This window comes from Ziziphus jujuba, chromosome 7 (genome assembly GCF_031755915.1).
Source record: "Ziziphus jujuba cultivar Dongzao chromosome 7, ASM3175591v1".
Classification (NCBI taxonomy): Eukaryota; Viridiplantae; Streptophyta; class Magnoliopsida; order Rosales; family Rhamnaceae; genus Ziziphus; species Ziziphus jujuba.
The window spans coordinates 9,879,717-9,894,533 of record NC_083385.1 but is presented as its reverse complement, the minus strand read 5'-3'; the positions used below and the strand labels follow the sequence as shown (position 1 = coordinate 9,894,533).

The 14,817-nt window shown below is 34.4% G+C and overlaps 3 protein-coding genes across 3 annotated transcripts; 1 reads left to right on the top strand and 2 right to left on the bottom strand.

Moving 5' to 3' along the window:
* Positions 1-2,367: 2,367 nt before the first annotated feature.
* Positions 2,368-8,700, top strand: LOC107424559 (3-epi-6-deoxocathasterone 23-monooxygenase CYP90C1). Its single transcript, XM_016034396.4, has 8 exons — positions 2,368-2,966; positions 4,907-5,231; positions 5,352-5,501; positions 5,685-5,966; positions 7,365-7,454; positions 7,654-7,732; positions 7,845-8,091; positions 8,270-8,700. The coding sequence occupies exons 1-8, from the start codon at positions 2,761-2,763 to the stop codon at positions 8,373-8,375; spliced, it is 1,485 nt and encodes a 494-aa protein (XP_015889882.2). The 5' UTR covers positions 2,368-2,760; the 3' UTR covers positions 8,376-8,700.
* Positions 8,701-9,595: 895 nt separating this feature from the next.
* Positions 9,596-12,232, bottom strand: LOC107424563 (uncharacterized). The gene is made up of 3 exons (XM_016034403.4): positions 11,851-12,232; positions 11,350-11,471; positions 9,596-10,064 (listed from the first exon to the last, which is right to left on the bottom strand). The coding sequence occupies exons 1-3, from the start codon at positions 12,113-12,115 to the stop codon at positions 9,900-9,902; spliced, it is 552 nt and encodes a 183-aa protein (XP_015889889.2). The 5' UTR covers positions 12,116-12,232; the 3' UTR covers positions 9,596-9,899.
* Positions 12,233-12,838: 606 nt separating this feature from the next.
* LOC107424553 (ribosomal RNA small subunit methyltransferase, mitochondrial) lies at positions 12,839-14,341 on the bottom strand. The gene is given in 3 exon segments (XM_025076240.3): positions 12,839-12,915; positions 12,917-13,639; positions 13,744-14,341. Coding segments are annotated over 3 exon segments (1,218 nt in total). The 5' UTR covers positions 14,191-14,341; the 3' UTR covers positions 12,839-12,867.
* Positions 14,342-14,817: the final 476 nt, after the last annotated feature.

Sequence of the window (14,817 nt, the reverse complement as noted above, 5' to 3'; positions counted from 1 at the left end):
ATATATATATATATTTATATTCAAGCGGTTAAGTTGAAATCCTAAGATCTTTGCGAGGATTGTTCATTGACACAAGTCGTCAGCAAAATTGGCAATTAGGAAAGGTGTCAGAATTTAGAAACAGTGCAAGGCGGTGTTGTCTCTCTTTATCATCAAAATTAGTCCATTGAATTGCGTGAAAGTATTAACATGCCAATGGAGGTCAAAATATAATGCATCGACAGTACACACACACACACACACACACACACATATATATATATATATATATCCAAGCAGTAAAGTTGAAATCCTAAGATATTTGCGACGATTATATTGAGACAACTAGTCAGCAAAATTGGCAATTAGAAAAGCAGTCAGAATTCAGAAACAGTGCAAAGTGGCGTTGTCTTTCTATTATCATCAAAATTAGTCCATTGAATTGCGTGAAGTATCAACATGCCAATGGAGATCAAAATATAAATGCATTAGTAGTGCACATGATTCATGAAAATTCAAGAAAACTGAAAGGTAGTCAAATATTGCACATCACAGTCTTTCTGCGCCAACCCGCACCTTTCTTTTCGCATGTAAGAAGTGGACAACTTGCTTGGCATTGCAATTGGCTGCCATCAAAATTTTCATTGTTGGGTCTTATAAGGGATTACCTGAAAAGATGGGCGGTTGCAGACACAAGAAAGTCTTGGTAAATACATGTGCAAAAAGTGAAAGAGAGATTGTAGTAGTGCAGCTATGGTCATTGACGAAGACGACACCATGGTTTGGTCTGTCACCAAAATAGTGTTTTTTTTGTTTTTTTTAATACTTTGTTTATTTTTAACACGAAAATGGTGTGTTTCGTGAAGGAGAAAAAGAAATCAATTACCGACAAATTTCGGCGCAATTTCCATGGCCTAATGGGCTTCTTTTTTTCTTTTTCCTTTTTTTTTTTCTCTCAGCTGGAGATGGGCTCCTCCTCTCGCATGCTTTACCATCCTCGTGATATGCAACACTTCACCACCTTCCACTTCCTCATCTCTTTCTCTCCGATTTCTTTTTCTTTTTTTCATTCTTCCCTAAATATTAAATAATCGGCATATATATATTTGCATATTAAATGGCTTTCTCCGTGTTATTTGTTTGTACTTTGGTCCGCGAAAGAGATAATTAAAAATGAAAATAATTAAGTAGAAGATCAGGAAGATCTCAATAATCTAAGTTTTTAATTTGGTCCCCAAAAGAGAAAATTTAAAATGAAAATAATTAAATAGAAGATCGGGAAGATCTCGACTATCTAATTTTTTAGTCTGGTCAACAAAAGAGATAACTAAAAATGAAAATAATTAAGTAGAAGATCAGAAAGATCTCGATAATCTAAGTTTTTAATTTGGTCAACAAAAGATAAAATTAAAAATGAAAATAATTAAGTAGAAGATCAGGAAGATCTCGATAATCTGATTAAAAATGAAAATAATTAAGTAGTACCATATGCATGTAATCATATAATATATAGTAATTTCTTTTGCATTGCAACATTTCCAAAGATTTACCGATTCAAAAATGTAGAATGGATGCGATTCCACTGCGTGCTTAATGATGCCAAATATTGTAATTGGTATATCATTACCTGCACATAGATCTTTCAGATCCTCTTTTTATTTCCTTTTATATTTTTTGTGGACCAAAATAGATCGAAAAGCTATTCGACTTTAAAAAAAAAAAAAGCTAAAACCATTTAATATGTAAGAGAGAGACCGGTATAGAGAATATATTATATATATATATACGGTTATATAAAAAATTATGGTGTATAACATAAGAATAGAATCAGTATAGTATGGATAATAATATCAATTTAAGATATTTATTTTTATTTTTTAATATTAAATATAAAATATAAATTTTGTAATAATAATTAATTAAACTGTTACATGGTGTATATAGATTCTATTATTTTATTTTAATAAAAAAAATTATATTTTTATTCTGATTTAATAATATTATATCATCATTAATATCATATATGTAAAGTAGATTACTTTATCAAAAGTGAACTTAACTCTGTGGGCGTGTGTATATAATATATATTACTGCCTAGTTGTATTAAACTCAGAGAAGAACAAAAAAGAAAAAAGAACTAAGGTAGGGAAGAGGAAAGAATTAATTGAGAATCCCTATGTGTTCAAAATGGATGGAGGACAAGTTTTGTTTTGTCGGGGACGAGATAAACAAATGTGATTAATATACATGGAAATTTTATATTAAAGACGATCTAATAATAATTTTTTATAATATTAATAATGATTTTTTAGAAAACCGTTCGTATTATAAACGATTGATAATGTATATATATATATATATATCTAAAAAGAGCGGAGACAACTGAGCAAGCTTGTAGCATTAGGTGTCCCCAATATGGCCACCTCATTTAATGATTCTTGCAAAGCCATAGATCTTCAGAATCTCCCACGCTTAAACATGTATCCATCCCCTCCTCTCATTCAGTTTTACATTTTCACAAGGACAAGAGGGAGTTTTCATTTTCTTCCTTGACCTGTCAAGCCCTCTCTCTCTCTCTCTCTTGGTAGAACAGTATAATAGTACAATACATATCTTTTTATATATATTATTTATGTAGAAGCCAAGGGCTGCATGCAAAACCCATGCTTTTGTTCATTTGTTCATAGAAAAAAAAAAAAAAAAAAAAGGGGGAAAAACACTTGCAGGTTTTACAATTAGGGTTTCGATCAGAGAGAGAGGAGGTTTTGAGCTGGGGTTCGGATGGAATGGGCTATAGGTTATTGGGTTTTGGTGGGAATTCTTGTAGGATGGTATTTGTATAAGATCAAGAAGAAAAACAGAGAGGAAAATAAGCTTGGAGTTCCAAAAGGAAATTTAGGTTGGCCTTTTGTAGGAGAAACCCTCGACTTTATTGCTTGCGGCTACACCTCTAAACCTGTCAGCTTCATGGAAAAACGCAGATCTCAGTAAGTTTCTCTCAGCTATCCATAATTTTTTTTTTTTTTTTTTTTATCATTTGCTGTCTTTCACTGTCTACCTCCTTGTACACTAGTTGCCGATATCTTATTTTGTATTAATTTCTTTTTTCCTTCAAATCATGTAGAAGTAGGCTCTAATATATAGCGAAATATAATGAAAATTACCTTGATGATAACCGATGGTAATTAAAACACATCAAATTAACAAATTAGCTTCTAGAGAATTATTTTTTCTCCTTTATGTACTTTCGACCCGGCAAACCACTGTATTTTATGTAGTCATGATCGCTATGTCATTATCGTAATTCCCAAAAGGCTATAACTAGTTAGCTAGGTACCCTCGTCTTTAATTATAATCCATATCCGTTAAAAATTTTTTACTCTCCGGTTTATGTTGTCGATGAATCAAACTTGTCTTTAATTATAACCCATATCCGTTAAAAATTTTTTACTCTCCGGTTTATGTTGTCGATGAATCAAACATATATATAGATAGTAGGATGGCAATTTTAATTCATTAGTAGTTAGTTGGTCTATATAATTAATAGGTCAGACAATTAATGAATTTGTGAACATAAAAGAGAAAAATAAAAAAGTTATACTCTTCCTTTTCTCCATTTTGAAATTACGAAAAATTATTTAGCTAAGTGGGGTTGAATAGCATCAGATAAATATATATCCATGGAGTGTTTCTATTATAAGTGCTCATAGTAGAACTACTCAATAGGTATAGTAGAAATACTCAATACATATATCCGTAGATATATATGATATGACAAAAGTTGTCTTTTCTCTCTTTTATTTATTTATTTTATCTAACATCCTAATAGTTATTTTCTCATTTAGATATCTATATTTTAACAATATTTGGATACCATGAGATTACGTGAAATCATTTACGTTTAATCTCATAGAAATACATGATCTCCAAATTTTGTCAAAATCCAATTTTCGGGATGTGGTCATTTTCCAATGGATATATGTAAAAGGAAAAAATACTCATGATATGTGAATGGCTTGAGGTGATGGTGATCCATGCATGCATTTTTATAGATGATCATGAGGAGCAAAACTTTTTTTTGGTGTCTATTGGCTGACAAAATGTTTGTTTCGATACGCTTCTCCATTTAGTAAGACTTACAGTGTTCAAGCTTTTAAAGAGAATCCATACAAAATTAGTTGTATAGCCCACCAAAGCGACCAAGCTTTTTTTTAATTGAGAAAACACCATATGCTTTTTGAGGATCCAAAGTACTCGATTGGAGTCTTGTAGAAACAGAAAATAACCAACAAGAAAAAAAAAAAAAAAATCATACCAAAAAATCACCAGCTGATGAAACTACTAAACTGTTAAAGAGTAGCTCTCTACTTCCTAGTCGGATCAAATTTCACACGTGCGAACTATATATATATATAATATATATTTGTGTATGACTGCAAAAATAACAAATTAAACAAAGAATACAAGCTAGCTAGTCAATAAAAATTAAAAAGAACAACTTAAAAAGATTTTTAAATTTTGTTAAACAAGGATTGTTGCATAGATGGCAGGTCGTGAATATAGCAAAACCAACAGGACTGAGGGGGAAAATCCAACCCCAAGCAGTAAAAGAAAGAAAAAGAAAAAGCCTGCTGCTATGCAGTAACTAGACGACTAGACTCTGCAACTTTTTTCTTTTTTTTATTGCTTGTGGCAGTCAATAACCATTGCCTATTTAGTGTTCACCATAGATTTCATCCTTCTGATGGAAATTGACCAAATCCATCCTTTACACCCCTTCTCTTCAATCAATGAAAGTAGTAAATAAAATATATATATATATAAAGTAGCGAATGAAGAGTTGATGATATGACAAAAGTTGTCTTTTCTCTTTTTCATTTATTTATTTTATCTTATCTCTGATCTGATCTCTCTCTTATACGTACAGGTATGGGAAGGTATTCAAAACACATTTACTTGGAACCCCTATCATAGTTTCCACAGATGCGGACGTGAACAAAGTTGTATTACAGAACCATGGAAACATCTTTATTCCTGCTTATCCAAAATCCATCCGAGAATTGCTTGGTAAATATTCTATTCTCCAAATAAATGGAAACCTTCAAAAGAGATTGCATGCACTTCTCGGTGGTTTTCTCAGATCTCCACAGTTCAAAGCCCGAATCACCAGAGACGTTGAGAACTCTGTCAAACTCTGTTTGTTTCCTTGGAAAGACATGCACCTTGTACGCGTTCAAGATGAAACCCGAAAGGTCTCTATTTCTCAAAAATATAATAATAACAATAATAATAATGATAACCTTTTTTTTCCATGACCATGAGAGCAAAATTAAGCTGTTGTTGTTTTTCTTGGGTATATATTATGATTTCAGATAACCTTTGAAGTTTTGGTTAAAGTTTTAATGAGCGTTTGTCCTGGTGAAGATTTGAACTGTCTCAAAAGAGACTTTGGAGAATTCATCAAAGGCTTAATCTGCTTACCCATCAAGCTTCCTGGAACAAGATTGTATAAATCTCTCAAGGTATATTACATATACCAAAAGTCTCTTATAAGGAAAACCTAATAATAAAAATCCGCATCTATTTTTCAAAACTAAATAAATCTAAAAGTTTGTCTTTTAATAGAAACTAACTATATAAATATATGAAACAGAGATTTTTTTATTTTTATTTTTTAATCACTATTTGGATTTTCTTTGTACTAGGCTAAGGAAAGGATGTTAAGGATAGTAAGAAGGATAGTTGAGGAAAGAAAATTGGCAATGGAAAATTCACAAGAAGACGGTACACCAAAGGATGCAGTGGACGTGCTATTACAGGATGATGGTGTTGGTGACTACTCAAACGAGACGCAAGGACTATCGTTGGATTTCATCACCGGGAATATCATAGAGATGATGATCCCAGGAGAAGAAACCGTGCCGATGGCGATGACACTGGCTGTCAAATACCTCAGTGACTGCCCTGTCGCTCTACAGGAATTAAGGGTACGTACCTCGTTAACAAGAATGTATGTACAACTTTTTTGCTAATTTTGATCCGACGGTTGGGATTTTTCTCTTTGAATGTTTGGGCGGACCATTGACACGTAATGATGTTGCAAAAGATGTTTGACTTCTTCATACGAAGTCGCTTTCATTAGACACACGAACAAGCGCACGAGAGTGCAAAAGAAAAGCAAGGGGCAAAGTGAGCCCCCAATGGTGTTAAAAGTAGTGTGTGGATATTTTGCAGCCGTACGATTTAGATTGGACGGCTGCCAGGTGAGGACCACCATCTACATTTACTTCGTATGCTTTTGCTACTTGCGGCCACTTGCTCAGGTTCAGTTGCTCATCTATTATGATTTCTAGCTAGCTATATCCTGTCATTGTGGACCTCTATGGTATTATCATTATGATAATTACGTAAAATAAATGTTGAGAAAGAAAAGAAACATAAATGTGAAACTTTTCTAAAATAAATAAATACATATGAAGTATATATATATATATATATATTTTTTTTTTTTTTGGGTAAGTTTATATCAATTATTGCAATGGTGGTCTTTTCTATAGATTATTAAAAATTTTCACTAGAAGTTAATAAAAATAAAAATTATTTTTTGCTCTTTTTCTTTTCTGTTTTTTTTTGTCCCCGTGGGAAGATATTGTTTGTTTGTTTAAAACAAACTAAAACGCTGATATGAATAAGAAAATTTGACTTGTTTAGATGACAAATTAAAGCACATAAACAAAAAATGATTGTTAGGTGGTTTCGTAGATGATTGTGATGAAATGATTGATTTAAACAAAAGGCAATTGATATTGGCAATTGGTCAACATCCAAACTCTACTAAATATAATAGTCAAAATTGAAAAGGAATCCTTAAAAATTAAGGGGAAAGAAAAGTTTTTATGTTCGAAAGGACGTCCTAATCCCCTATTGTGCAATGCTAAATGCAATTATTGCATGAACATTACCAATTTTCAATTTGGATACAGAATAAAGGTATGGTCTGGTCGCCCTCATGGAAAACTGAAAAAAGTACCGAACTCTATCCCCTATATACAGAGAACGTTTTTGTTTCTTTCGACATTAAGAAATTGCTGAGAAAGTGGTTGAACATGTATATCTATACACACACAAACATATATGCACATTGTTTTTTTCCTTTTTTTTTTTTTTTGGGTCCCTTTTTAATGTATTTTTAGTAGCTATGGTGTATTCAGTATAGAAGTACCTTTCTATATTTATACGACTAGTATAATGATATTGTTATGCTAGGAAGGAAACTGTAACCTGCCCTTTTGAGTACCTGTGATTTTGGATTTTTAGCGATATATGGTATTTGTTTCTGTGAAATATTATCCTTATTATATATATATATATATATATGTATACAGGAAGAGAACATGGAATTGAAGCAGAAGATTGACGATGCCTGTGGTAATTATTCATGGATTGACTATATGTCCTTGCCGTTTACTCAAAATGTGAGTCTCAAATGTTTGAAATACGACAGAGAAATGGATTATTATTCTCGGAATATATGATATGATTGAAAAAATTCATGCCGTTTCCTTATTTTCTCTAATGGGTATAGAAATTCATCGTATGTACAAATTCACCAAACTGGTCAAAAAAAAAAAAAAAAAGTGCAGTGACGTTTTGTTTGTTTTTACTTCCAAAAAGGTGATAAGTGAGACTCTTAGAATGGCAAATATTATCAATGCTGTTTGGAGAAAAGCTCTTAAAGACGTAGAAATCAAAGGTCAGTCTTTTTGCAGCAAAATAGTTTAAAACAAAAAAAATAAAAATGAAGTTGGAAAATAACTGCAGCTTATTAACTAATTTCTAGGGGTGTTTTGATTTTTTTGTTGCAGGATTTTTGATACCAAAAGGGTGGTGTATATTAGCTTCTTTTACATCAATTCACATGGACGAAGAGAATTATGAAAACCCATATGAATTTGATCCATGGAGATGGAATTGTAAAACAGGAATTGCATCAGCTAATAACAATAATAGCATTTTTACACCCTTTGGTGGCGGCCAAAGGCTGTGTCCTGGTTTGGATCTATCCAGACTTGAACTATCAATCTTCCTTCATCATCTTGTAACCACTTACCGGTAATTTTGTCCTCAACTCATAATCATGCAACAAATAAATAAAGATGACAAAACCAATACTGTTACTTAAAAAAAAAAAAAAAACAAAAACAAGAAAAAGTACGACATTGCTTTCACATTTTCTTAATAATCATAATTTTAAAAAGTTAAAAATAATGTGTTTCTCGTGCTCTTGCAGGTGGGTAGCTGAGAAAGATGAGATTGTTCATTTTCCAACTGTCAAGATGAAGAAGAAGCTCCCAATTACAGTCACATCAATTAGTAATTCAAAAGGTTCAATTTGATCACCACAACCACCATTTGGGATTTGGTCCATCATGGAAATCATCCACTATGATTTGGAGAAGTTCTAAGGACAGAGAAAAATATGGGTTTTTTTTTTTCATTATATTTATCTTCTGTATATAAACTATATATTTATACACATATACCCACAATATACATACATAATGTGTTAGTTCTGATGTCACTATCTTTATGAATGGTACAGAATTAAGAGTGGGGTCCATAATAAGTCCTTAAAAAATTGAATGCAAGTGGGGAAGATTGAAATCTAACTCCATGTCGAAGTCTCTATCTAATAAATATTTCTGGTTTTTATCTGATAAACATTTGTGGCGGTTATGTAGCCTGGCAGGGTCATATAATGCTTTGGTCCCATAACTGTACAAGGGGCTCCAGACTCCAGTACTGGCTCAATTATATTAAACTGGTGGAGCCACTGGGAAAGAGTACTACCAAAGTATCCACACTTGCATGTCCAAACCCTGTACCTGTATCTGCACCATCCAAATCTAATTCACAGTCCTATCTTTTCTTTACTTTGTTCGTTTCTATATGAAATATCTAACTGCTGCTGTTGCTAGGTCCTGCATGTATAGTGTCCTCAAATAGCCGACAAAATATTATAGGGTCCATAGGGTTCTCAGTCTGATCATAAATCACCATTAAGTTTTCTGAATCCCCATCCCCAAGCATTAAGGGTTATAGGTTCTCGAAATCGTGCCAATGAGAAATAAAACCAGAATTTGAATACCAGGTTCGAATACGTAAGAAAAAGTAAAAAAAAGAAAAGAGGGTTTGCTAAAAGATCAAATGACATGTGCCTAGAAAAAATTATGAAACAGACGGGAGAAAAAATTATGAAACAGACGGAAAAGCAAAGTAAATACGGAGTTGACTTATGTAAGCCCACAATCATGGTTGGACATGGACAAAATTAGCTGTAAACATCAAACTGGCTTTGGAATGCCATTCCGGAGACTAGAGAGACCCTCTTTCCTTTGAGCGGTTTTAGTCGTAATGTATTCACAAATCACCAAAGTTGAAACTGGAAGCCAAATTTTTAGAAGGATTCTCTACATTACCACCGTTCCAGTTCTACCCAAAACTAGAAGAACTAAGCTGTGACTGTTACAATTACTTTTTTATCAATTGCTCATGAAATAATGGAAAATAGCCCCTACATACGGTTAAAGACTGATAAGTAAATAAAGAACAAAAAGATTTTAAGACATCACAATGCCATTGCTTCAATGCACAAACTAAAATTTTGCAAAAAGATTATTCCCAGCCTTACATCTCTTGAAATCACTCTGCATGCAAATGGTACAAGAATCCAAAGTCATAGATTATATGAAAAATTATAGAAGAAAGCGCCTGCTAGACTACCATGATGGCCTTTTTCCTTCTTGTTCCTGAAAGCCATATTTCTAATCCATCAATAAATACAGACTCCTCGGTGTAACTAAAGAAGGCTGAAGGCTAAATACGATTAATCATTTGGTCCCATTAGCAAACGATGCCTACTAAGCTGCAGATTTTTTCTTTTCTTCTTCGAGTTGCTGCAAGTCTGCCAGTCTTTGGGTCCATGCCCTTTCCCTAGCCACTGCAGCCATTTTACGCTCTATCCTCTTAATATTCTTCTTCCTTTTAGCCTCTTGCAATTGAGCTTTCCGTTTCTTTTTTTCTGCCTGCATAAGTTCAAATGACAGTTCATATTAAAGGAAAAGCATTATCTCCAAAGTAACATTACAGCTCCAAGCTTAACTTTGTCTACTCAACGTCCAAGGACTTGTGCATGTGAACCTTAAAATTATGGAGAATTTTAAGAGGCACCCATTACAAGGATAAGTATCAGGCAAATCATAGACTACATATCTAGGAGCCACAAGTTATCAAGCAGCCAAACAGTATTCAGAACGCTCCAAAAATTACAACAAAAGGGAAACTTAATAGTTGGAATTAATTAATTACGAGCGCATTTTATGGTGAAAGTACTATAGGTTTTGGGAGCAAACCAAAGACCCAATTTAACCACACAATTAATTATTGTCGATAGATATAACAAATCACAGAGGTCCATTTGTGACCACCATTAGGGCATCAAAATTATATTATATGGTCACAATTCACAAGTATAGTGTGGTGGTTCAACAAGGAAATACTTAAGGAACAAAATGTTTAGAAATTCAATCTCATTGAGAATACAGTTCGTATTTTCTGAATTGAAGGTCTTAACAGTGAAAACAGAACTCAAGACATAATCAGTAACCAACTCCTACATGTTGAACAGAACAAAAGTCATCAACTCTCAGACATGTAAACAACAATATCAATAACATTCTAGACATTTAATATAACTTTTGTAAACCATCACGGGCAATTTTCCACCTAAAAAAGTTAGCAAAAATCTACGTTGGAGACATGAGAATTGAATTTCAATAACATTCTTTTATTGTGCCTACAAATCCTACTTGATTAATTGCGTCAGCTAATCATTGACCATGGAGATCATATCCGGGTGTATTCCTGTCATATTGCTTCTTATTTCTATAAAACTGAACTCCATTTTTCATAATACAATCACCATGCTTCCGCATCCATTATCTCAATAAAAAACTAGTTATTTACGGGAGTAAATCTTTCAAGCTCTGCTTGCCTTGAGTTGCCCTCGTGATTAAAGGGAAATCAGATTTAAGGATGCTCAAACCAGAAAATAATCGAGTTTCTGTTTAATCTGAACTACTTCACGTTCTCTCTTCAGCTTTACCCCACAGAGAACTGAGCATATTTCGGGTGAAACAAGTCTTTGGCAAACGAAAACAACAAGCCATTTATCAACCATTTGCTTCCATTTTTATTCATCTAAAACCATTTGCAGTTTAAAAATCATAGTAAAATTAGAAGCACCAGAAAGTGTGACATAAAGATTAAATATATTTGAGAAAGAGTAAAGAAGATTCACGGAAAACGAACCAGTATAAATGCATGGCGTAACCTCATCCGCTTCTTCTCGTTCCTTCTTTTCACACTTCCTTCATTGGGTTTAGTGGCAAGTAAAGACTCACCAGGAACACTCTGAATCCAGGCGTATGGTCCTGCATTCAAAAAGAATCATTCGGACGCACCATTCCAAATCTCCAATAAGAAAAATATCTCAATAAAGCAACATAAATATACTATCTTTGTCAGAAAAATCATTTCCCAAAACACTAATTTCACGCAACCATGCAACAAACAAGAAAATGAAGCTTAATGGCATGAAAACTCAATCTGACAACACGGTTCGCAACTATTGGTGGCAAAGATATTGAAATGAGGTTTAATTCTCAAACCCTTTTTTATTTTTCTTTTCTTCCAATTCTCAAATTCGATCACAAACAGTGGCATTCTCAAATTCTATCACAAAGGAAAAATCTTTTAAGCTAGTAAGCATTCAATACAAGAATTTAATGGCTTTGATTTGTAAATGGATACCTGGAGGTCTCAAGCTGGCCCTTTTTCGACGGGGTTTATCAGTGGGCCTTCGCTTCGGGAATCGAGTGTCGGTCAAGCTGTGCAAATGGTTTGAAATTGGAAACCATGGAGCTTGACTGCGAAACGAGCCGCCCAAAACCAATCGGAGCTCGAATTTCGGGGATGCAGAAGTGGCGGCAAACGACGTCGTTGAACAAGTGGAGGCGCGGGATAGTAGAGTTCGCGATAGGGGACGAGCAATGGACCTTAGGGCTCCAAATCCCATCTCTTGCTCTTTTTGCACAAACTCGATTTCGGCTTCGAATTACTAAGAGAGCCAAACTCTACTGTGAATAACTGGAAGACTGGAAAACCTCAACGGCAACGAGGGAGGGATAGACGACGGAGCAGCCATGGGTTTTATAACTAATGGGCCTTCGGCAACTATTTGGACCATGTCTTGGCCCAAAACAGGGTCATTAGAATTGGGCTTACAATCCAGGAATTTATCGCATAAAGAAATAGTACAAGGATTGCAAGGTTGATTTGTTTTCTTTTGTAGTTTCTCTCTCGGGAACGTTGGTATTGGATAATAGTTTTAGATTTTATATAAAAAATGATATCAAACTATATAAAATCAAAGCGCGCCAAAATGATATCATCAACCATTTATTATTATTATTTTTAATGGTAATAAGAGATTATCAACCATTCATTCATTATAAGTATAGTGATGAAGACTCAACTTGAATCACATGGATCTTTTTTGGGGGGGTAAAAAAACAAAAAAAAAAAAAGCCCTCAGATGGCAAATTTGACCATCATATAAAAACTGAGTCATGAATTTAGTACAAAAGTTTTTGAGTGTTATATTTAAAATCTTTATGCATACACATTTTTAAGAATTTAGTAATTTCTGATATTCTCAGGCTATGAGTGATAGGATTACAAAAAAAAGGGGAAAAATATTGGGAGTCTAATTTTATTTGAGAAGAAAATGGATGAGGTTGTTAGAGAAGATTTATAAGTTTATTTCTATCAAGTATAAGCCACATCCAATTGTTCAATTTCTAAATTCCTACTCTTTTAACTTATCATGAAAATAAATTCCAGCTTGATTAAACAGAGCTAATAAACGCAGTAACTCCTCATTAGACAGCTTTGAGGGCCTTTTGTCTTCAAAACAACCAGATTTTAGAACCCCTATAATCTTTTCCTTGAAAGAGTTCAACCTCATTTGCGAGCCAGAAAATGTAGATGAACAACGTACTTCTTCTTCATAAATATTTTCCTCCACTCCTTCATCTTCCTCATAGTTGGTGCACTTATAGCTCTCGTCGCCACCGACAATGTATGGGTCTATCATTTTGGACAGTTGCCATAGCTCCATCACCTTCTTCTTCTGCTTAAAAGTTGCCCCTAGTGTCCTGTTCTTCTTGCTGAAACAAGCTCTTGTGAAAGCCCACCATTCATCCAGATTGACATCCGGAATGTCAGCTTTTGGACGGATCATGACAACGGACGAGTCCACTTTTGGACAAGGAAGAAAATCCCTCTTGCTTACATCCATAACCAACTCAACATCAGCCACCAGCTTCACGTTTACAGCCAAGCGATTGAACTCCGAATCGCCGGGACTAGCCAACAACCGCCTTGCAAATTCTTTCTGAAGAAGCAGCGTGGCGCTCCGAAATGAGTTCGACCCGTATACCAACTTAGCCACGAGAGGCGAAGATATACCGTACGGGATGTTCGCGACAACAATGTCAAATTGAGGAAACTCTGCCTTCAGAGCATCTTTACGTATAACCTGCAAAAACCATTGAGAAAGAGCTTACTTTTGGTCGTTGCAAAGCCCTCAAAGATTTCGTTCAAGCATTTCATCGAGCATATAAAAAGACCAATTAAGCTTACCGTTAATCGATCTTGAAACCCACGCTCTAATACCCTGTTTTCAAGGATCTCTACCATCCGATTGTCGATTTCAATGGCCACAACCTTTTTAGCAGCTTCTAGAAGCTTCAGAGTCAGATTTCCGGTACCGGGTCCGATCTCAAGGACTGTATCGAACGGTCTTATTTCAGATTTCCTAACAATGGAACCCAGGATTCGTGGGTTGGTGAGGATATGTTGACCCCAGCTCTTGTATAGATACAATTTCCCATCTTCATTCTCCTCTCTTTTCCGAGCCTTGTCGTCGTCATTGTCGCTTCTGGGATAGCAACGACGACCAGACGCTGAGCGCCGTTGCCAGAAAATAGAACATTGTATGGAGATGAAGCCGGAAAGAGATTTCCGAGACCGAAGCATAGAACATTGTATGGAGATGAATCCGGAAAGAGATTTCCGAGACCGAAGCATGTGGTTTTTGTTGTGCTCTAGTTTCTCAAAAACTGACCGTTTGATATTTGAGAATTGAAATTTAGTTGGAGCAGACCCAACCTTAACCTTATAATTCCGGTTCGCAGGTACGGTTGTGTCGGCGAGACGGAGATACCCGCTGCTTATGTTATGGGCTAGCTTGAACCTTAAAGCCTTTTTTGAATTTGGGCTTCTAGCCCAGACTGAACCCAGTAACGACCATACCAAATGAAGTTGGGCTTGAATAAACTGCCTCAATTTGGTTGTTTTACCAAAAATATCTTGTATAAACAGAGAATAGAATCTATCAAAAAAAGAAAAAGAAAAAATAGTAGTCTGACGTTTAACATCCTATAGAGTATCATCTCGTTGAGAATAAGCTTTAATACCTTTGGGATAACATAATATGTCCAATATGATCGTAAATTTGGACAGATAATTTGGATACTTCGAAGCTCGTAAAGTGAAAACGTTCACCTAACAACTTTTTCTTTTTTTTTATTAACCTTTGGATGATGTGAATCTACACACATCGTGGACCCTCATAATGGGTGTTTGATTATCGAAATACCAAAGCAAACACCTCCATATATATACTATTTTATAAAGTATAAAAATACATGTTTT

Coding starts and splice junctions, on each gene's coding strand:
- LOC107424559 (XM_016034396.4), top strand. CDS start 2,761: ATGGAATGGGCTATAGGTTATTGGGTTTTGGTGGGAATTCTTGTAGGA. Junction 5,502..5,684: donor GATTGTATAAATCTCTCAAG/GTATATTACATA, acceptor TCTTTGTACTAG/GCTAAGGAAAGGATGTTAAG. Junction 7,733..7,844: donor TAAAGACGTAGAAATCAAAG/GTCAGTCTTTTT, acceptor TTTTTGTTGCAG/GATTTTTGATACCAAAAGGG.
- LOC107424563 (XM_016034403.4), bottom strand. CDS start 12,115: ATGGGATTTGGAGCCCTAAGGTCCATTGCTCGTCCCCTATCGCGAACT. Junction 11,472..11,850: donor GGCCAGCTTGAGACCTCCAG/GTATCCATTTAC, acceptor TTTTGAATGCAG/GACCATACGCCTGGATTCAG. Junction 10,065..11,349: donor TACGCCATGCATTTATACTG/GTTCGTTTTCCG, acceptor GAACTTATGCAG/GCAGAAAAAAAGAAACGGAA.